The sequence below is a fragment of the Cucumis melo genome, chromosome 3 (genome assembly GCF_025177605.1).
Source record: "Cucumis melo cultivar AY chromosome 3, USDA_Cmelo_AY_1.0, whole genome shotgun sequence".
NCBI lineage: Eukaryota > Viridiplantae > Streptophyta > Magnoliopsida > Cucurbitales > Cucurbitaceae > Cucumis > Cucumis melo.
The window spans coordinates 23,668,089-23,675,216 of record NC_066859.1 but is presented as its reverse complement, the minus strand read 5'-3'; the positions used below and the strand labels follow the sequence as shown (position 1 = coordinate 23,675,216).

Sequence of the window (7,128 nt, the reverse complement as noted above, 5' to 3'; positions counted from 1 at the left end):
AATTTCTATTTAGATTTGAGATAAAGAATGGAATTAAATTTCTCTAATCTTCTTTTTCTTGCCACCAAAAGTTCTCTTTACATTCTTGCGCATTAGGTTTAATGCTTTCTTTTGTCTTCTAACAACTTCTCGAAATTTGTTTTTAGATTTCAATTTGAATTTCTACTTTCTTGATTCTTGAAGCCAAAACGGTAAAATACTTTTCTTACTGCAATTTTATTGAATTTGCAACTTTAGGTTTAATGTTGTCTCTACGGACTTAATTTTGTTACACTAACATCATAAATTGACCTATCAGATTGTATCATTTAGCATATACATCCGTTGAAACGCGTGAGTGGAATAATTTTGAGTTACCTTGTAATTTATTTTCAAGTTACTTTAAAAATAAATAAAATGTTAATACAAAACAAATTGGTTAAATTATTTTTTAATATTGAATAAAGATTAAAAGCTGAATTTCTAAGTTGTAGAAGAAAAAGAATTATGTACAAAGTGTTAGATCTACTTTTGCAGTTGTTAGAGAATAAATGATCCAAAAGTAGTGAAATTAAATAAAACTAAAATAAATAATAAATATACCCTTACATAATTATAAGTGAGATACAAATTTGCATTCTAAGATTAATAATAACTTTGGATGGTAGCCATATACCAATCTAACAAAATTTAATTTGCATTTATTTGAATCCAACCAAACTACGATGCACTTCATCCTAAGTAAATAAGACGGGATTTATATATATGTATATTCTATGTATCCTTAAGAAAAACAAAGGATGAAAGATAATGAGAAAAAGAAAAATAAAAAAAGAAAAAAAAAAAAAAAAAAATTGAACAACTTTTCATTCACCGTTTAAACTGCAAAAAGAATTTTGTGATAACCAAACATGATATATGAAAATGAAAATGAAACAAAAGAATAAGAAAGCCCCAAAAACCAAAAACCAATATCTAATAATAAACTTATAAATAAAGGACCTAATGTGGCAATTAATAACCAAACTAAAAACCCCTAGTCCTTTCTACTCTTCATATATCATCTCTCTCCCTAAAACCCTTATAAATATTCTAAATTCTCTCTTTCTATTTCTTTCCTTCTACTCCCAAATCCCCATCTCTTTGTACAAATAACCCCTACAAATTAAATTTTCAAAAAAAAAAAAAAAAATTAAGGAATTGTTTGAGAGGGGACGGTCAATATGGCTTTCTCCGGTCGAATGTACCCCAGGATAATGCCGCTGTCTGTATTTGGAATGAGTTCCGGTGGTGATTCTTCCCCCGTCAACTCCACACCTTTCTTCACTTGTTTTATTCTCATCTCGAGAACTTTCTTGTGCGAATTGGAGTGTAAACAGGGGACAAAAGTTGGACTGGCTGCCGGTCGGTACTCCGGGTACAGGCGGCCCGACTTGTATCTGACCCCACAAGCATTACATAGAGTTTTAGGTCCTAATGGCCCTGCTCTCCATTGTGGCGTCTTCGTCACTTCACAATGTAGGCATTTTCTCATCCCTTGCGGATTAAGGGCATCGTTTTGATCTCGTCGGAATGTCAATTTGATTTTCTTCGTTTTCTTTGGTAATGGTAATGGAGAACAGGATTCGGCGTAGTTCTCTGATTCCGACGAAACCTTACTGCCTGAATTCGTTGGTGAAATGAGTTGCGGTGGCCGGGGAATGAAAGTGGTTGGTCGAGGACGCTTGCTGCGAGCGCGGCCTCGTCTACCGTCCTTGGTGGTTAAAGGTTTTTTTTCGTCAAAGCTGGAGCTGCTGCTGCTGCTACTGTCGAGAACGGAGACTGGACTTGAGATGTGAAATTGGCTCGGCGGTGATGAATTGGAAGTGTTGATGGTTAGAGTTTCGGCGCCGGAGAAGGAATCGTCAACGAAGTTTGAGAGCCATTCCATTTGGTCATCGTACTGAAAAACACAAAAGAGAGAATTTTATCAAATTTGGACCATTGTATGTTACCATAGTCTACTACTTAGCCTATCACAACCCCTTTTTTTCAATTCACTTTTCATCATGACGTCATTATTTTTAATGTCTCTTTAATTTCATATATTTAATATGAAACCCATTTCAGAAAATTTATAAAATTTTGAGTTAGATAAAAATTAAAGTCCATAATCTATTTTTTCTATCCACATAAAACATAAATATTTTAATGTCTTTTTGTAAAAACTTAGAAATTTTAATTGGGTGAAGCAGTAATGCACAATAAATGGTTGCCTCCAACCTCATTCTATCGTATTCAATTCATATGGGCTAAATAGAAGATATTTAACCTATTTACATATATTTATTAATACTTTATATCAAAATATTAAATCATTCAATTTACCAATATATTGGTTAATATATAGTATAACGACGGATATGATGCTATATCCATCCTTATATCATCCAATATGGTGTCAAACTTTCAGAATTGATCAGTAAAAAAGAAATTGAGAGCTTAATTTTCACAAAATTTGAAAATTAAAATTTTGATGATGGAAAGTTAAAAGTTGAAGTATTGAATTAGTTTTTAAGATTGAGAACTGACCGGAACACAGAGGTCGGGGGAGAGTGCAGAGTCAGCAGTATTAACGGGAAACAGGACGGGGTCGACGACGGCGTCGGAAGGCAAAGAATCGGAATGTTGAGACCAAATGGGAGGGAAGGCAGCGGAGTTGGTATTAAAATCGACGTCGTGATCATCAAGGTCTTCAAGAAGGTCCTCAATATTGTCGAAGAAATTCGCACAGTCAATTTCCTCCACGGTATTTGCTGCAATCATCCTCTTTAAACAAATAAAAATTTATCCTGAGGAAAAAGAAACATAAAAAAATTAAATTCATATATACAAGGAATAAGAATACCAATATCCATAAAAAAAAAAAAAAAAAAAAAAAAAAAGTGAATCTCCGTTATCTCAAAAAAATACAATACATAATTTGTGGAAAATATATATGGAGGTGAGGAATTTGAAATTACCTGAAATTAAAATAGAAATGGAAGTGAGGAGAATGGGAATAGAGAGTTTGAGAGAGAGATAGAGTTTAAGAATTGGTAAGAGAAAGTTCCATTAGAGAGAGAGAGAGAGAGAGAGAGAGTTGTGAAATGAATTTGAGATGAAGATGAAGGAGGAGGGAAACAAAAGAAGAGACTAAAAAGAAACACAGAGTGGTTGTTGTTGGGATGCTTAGCTGTATTTTTATATTTATATATATATCTTCATTTTCAAGCTTTCTCTTTCTTCTTTCATTACACCAATGGCCCACTTTCCCACAACCAATTTCTCCTTTTTCTTTTTCTTTTTTTTTTTTCAATTCTAATTCTATGTTCCTTAATCTAGAATCTATTTTTTATATATATATATAAATGTAAAATCTAATTGTAACTTAAATTATATTCACAACCTTAAATCCACTTAACTAATAATTGTTATTTAGATTATTTGTTAATTCTTTATAGCAGAAATTTTATGAATAGAAAATAATAATATTTACAAAATATTTATATCTAATATTTTGCTATCCATTTATATTTATTTTTCAATTTAATTTAATACACTTAAAAATAGTTTAAGAAAAGACAACTTAAGTAGTAAATAATAACAATAATAAGGAAGGTGGGAAAAATTGTCTAAATCAAAGTAGAAAAAAAAAATACAATCCACCAAATTAGTATAACAACAACAACACAACAACAATAATAATAATAGAGGGCGGTGAGAAAATGAAAAATCACGTAAAATAATATATAGTTTATAAAGGGTGAAAATAGAGAAAATCATAACCGATGGTATACATTTGAGTAGGGGAATATTATGATATAATTAGTATATTTAATTTAGATTAATGCATTCTAATTCTTTTCATTTAATTTAAATAAACATCAATTTATTTGTTTCTTTTTAACATTTTTCATCATTCTGGCTCCATCAAAATTGATGCATGTTTATTAGTATAAAAGTTTATTTTGCCAAAAATTAGGGGATTATAATTTATTTATTTTTCCATTTTCGTGGAATTTCAAATATCCAAGATAATTAACCAAAATTATTTTAAAAATAGTGTAGTTAAATTTCACATTAAATTAACTATTAATGAACCCTTAATGAACTAACCAAACTCACTTTGGAAGGAAATGTTATTAAACTCTTAGTGGAGTTTGATAAATAATTTTGTTTTTAAAATTAAATTCATTTAAGTATTTTTCATATATTGTTGGTAATGGAGTTTGATAAAACAATTAATGTATGTTGATCATTTACATTATAAATAATTGAAAAAAATAGTCAAAAATGATAATATTGACGAAATATTTATAAAATATAAAAAAAAATTCCCTATTACCCTCATAAAATTCAATCAATATCCTATTACTAATATAATTTAAAATTTAAGCATATTTTATTAAAAAAAAAATTATTCTCTTTTCTATATTTGAAAATATGAATAAGAAAAATGAAAGTAAAAATTAAGTTAATGAAATCAATATAAAGTAAAAGAAAATAAAAGATTAACAAATTTGTAATACAATCAAATATTAACCCCCACTTCACTTAAATTTACAACTTCGCCCAACGTATGAAAAAAGGATTCATTAATCATTACCGTCGGCGGAATTGTCGGTGGTCGCTGCCCAAAATGGTAAATGACAAACGTATAAAATTTAAAAACAAATGTAAAATTTATTTTATTTTAAATATCATTGAGAAGTTAAATTTCAAGTAAATTTGTCAAAAATAACCCAATGAACAAGATATTGAAAAGTTAAGAATTCTTTTTAATAATTTTTTACACGGAGTTTTAAGTTTTTTTTTTCAATCATTTTTAAATATAACATATTAAACTGAAATTTTTATAAATAAATTATATTTTATTAATTATAGACATTGATTAAAATTACTAACGCTATATTTTTTTTTCTAACATTTTCATTTACAATAATTTTTTATTGTTAGTCACGAGTTCATAGTAAAAAGAATTCAACTTAAATAATATGTTATTCAAGAATTTTGGATTTTTTTAAAAAAATTTAGAAATTATATCGGTAATTTCAAAATTAAATTAAAGAGTCAGCTAAAATGACAACAAAATAAAGACATGTCTGATTTTAAGGGTTTTCTTTATATATATATATATATATATATATATATATATATATATATATATATATATATATATATATAATTCTTTCACCTTTTTAAATTAACTTGATTTCTACTCTTTGAATCTATCCCTTCTTAAAGACACTCTCACAAAAAAAAAAAAAAAAAAAAAAGAAACATTAAAAGGATGAAAAGTTAGTGTTTTGATGTAACTTTTATGTTGTAATTAATGAGAAAGAGAGAAAAAAGAAACAATTAACTTGCAATGTACTCATTGAATATCAACTTCTTTTAGAAAGTTCTTTCTTTTACTTCATTTTTGTAAGTGATAAAATTTGGTTTGGGACTATGTGCCCCAAATATTAAGGGCAGTCAAACCTTGGCTTGGGCTTTGGCCTTTGGCCTTTGGTGTGTGAACTACTTTTAATAAATTTATATTTTAACTTAATGAGACATAAAAACATCTCATTCCTTCTAAGCTAAGGGAATGTTAAAAAGGTCAATCTTCCTTTTTCTATTCTTTTAATACAATGTTCCCTTTCAATTTTATTTTGCCCTCCATATTTTACTTCCCCTTTTTCTTCACTTCACACTATTTTTTCAACTTTTACTTTCTCATTGTTTAATTTTTTTTTATCACATTTCTTCGATTATATATATATATATATAAACAAATCATTTAATTATCCTAATAATAATATAAATGATGTCAATTTCTTTTAATTATCTATGAATATTTGAAGCAACATACATATACTTCAAATAATCTTAAAGAATAACCTGTCTAGCCAACTCATAAAAGAATACGAAATAATAATTATTGAAGGTTTAAATTAATACTATTATTAATTTAAACTAATTTGAAGTTTAAATGTGAATTCGTGTAAATTGAAAAATTTTCAAATATGTTTAATTAATAAAACAATATATCTGACATTACTTTTTCTCTCAATCATTAAAGTTAAATGTCCATCAAATATATATATATATATACATATATATATATATATATATATATATTATTGTTTCCTTTGAAATAAATCCCAACATTTGAATTTTAATAATACGTAAAGTAAATAAGTAATACGCGTAGAAGTGTTTGTATGCTTTCTTTTATCACAAAAGAGAGAGAAAAAGAAGAAAATTCATCCAAATCATGTGAGTCGGAGTCGGTGGGTTTCAACTTTCAATTGGAAAAAGATAAAGCGAAAGACGAAAATACCCCGATTATCCACTTCCTTGCAGTCTAAGTGGAGCGGGGGCAGAAAGGTAAAAAGAAAAGGAAAAAGAATAAAGAGAGGGGGAGAAAATGGAAAGACCCGGCGCAACGGGCGGCGGAGGAGGATGTCACGTGAATGAAGCGTGCGGTGGGTGGGGGCCACCGGCACGTTTCCACCGACGGTATTACGCGTTTCATAAAAACTAAAAATAAAAATAAAAATAAAAAATAGATTGAGGTTAGGGTGGATCCCACCACAGGGAATCGACTCCTCAATTACAGCTGGGTCACCATAACGCAGCCACCCATTGTAAACGAGTGTCCAACGTGCTCTCAAATTAAATAAATAAATAAATAAATAAATAATAGGATGCGCATATATATGTATTAAATTATATAGTTTTTTTGAAAAATATGTAATGATAGTAAATACAAAATACAAAAATGGAGAAAATTGAAAATAGAATCTTAGGCAAAAAGAAAATATAAAATGGAATAATGGGTGAGAAGAGAGGAGAAGAGAAAGTAAGGGAGGGGAAGTAGGTCCCAGAGTCACGTGATGATGCCTAGTTGTCACATTGCTTAAGTTTCGTGATGTTCGGATGATCCATAAGGGAAGAACTGTCAGTGGGGCCCATTCATCACATACCGTACATCACACTTTTTTTTAAAGAAAATAAAAATAAAAATCAAAGGAGGACAAAAATGATGATCTGATGACGGAGTACCCGTGGGCCCGGCCACACCAGATATTTCCTTTTGTGAATAATTTGACAAATATATGATTTAAAAGTCAAAATTCAAAT

At 28.8% G+C, this 7,128-nt stretch overlaps 1 protein-coding gene across 1 annotated transcript; it reads right to left on the bottom strand.

The window, feature by feature from the left end:
- Positions 1-823: 823 nt before the first annotated feature.
- Positions 824-3,187, bottom strand: LOC103496428 (GATA transcription factor 8-like). The gene is made up of 3 exons (XM_008458266.3): positions 2,982-3,187; positions 2,551-2,810; positions 824-1,921 (listed from the first exon to the last, which is right to left on the bottom strand). Exons 2-3 carry the CDS (start codon positions 2,782-2,784, stop codon positions 1,172-1,174), a joined length of 984 nt encoding a protein of 327 aa, XP_008456488.3. The 5' UTR covers positions 2,785-2,810; positions 2,982-3,187; the 3' UTR covers positions 824-1,171.
- Between the last annotated feature and the right edge of the window lie 3,941 nt (positions 3,188-7,128).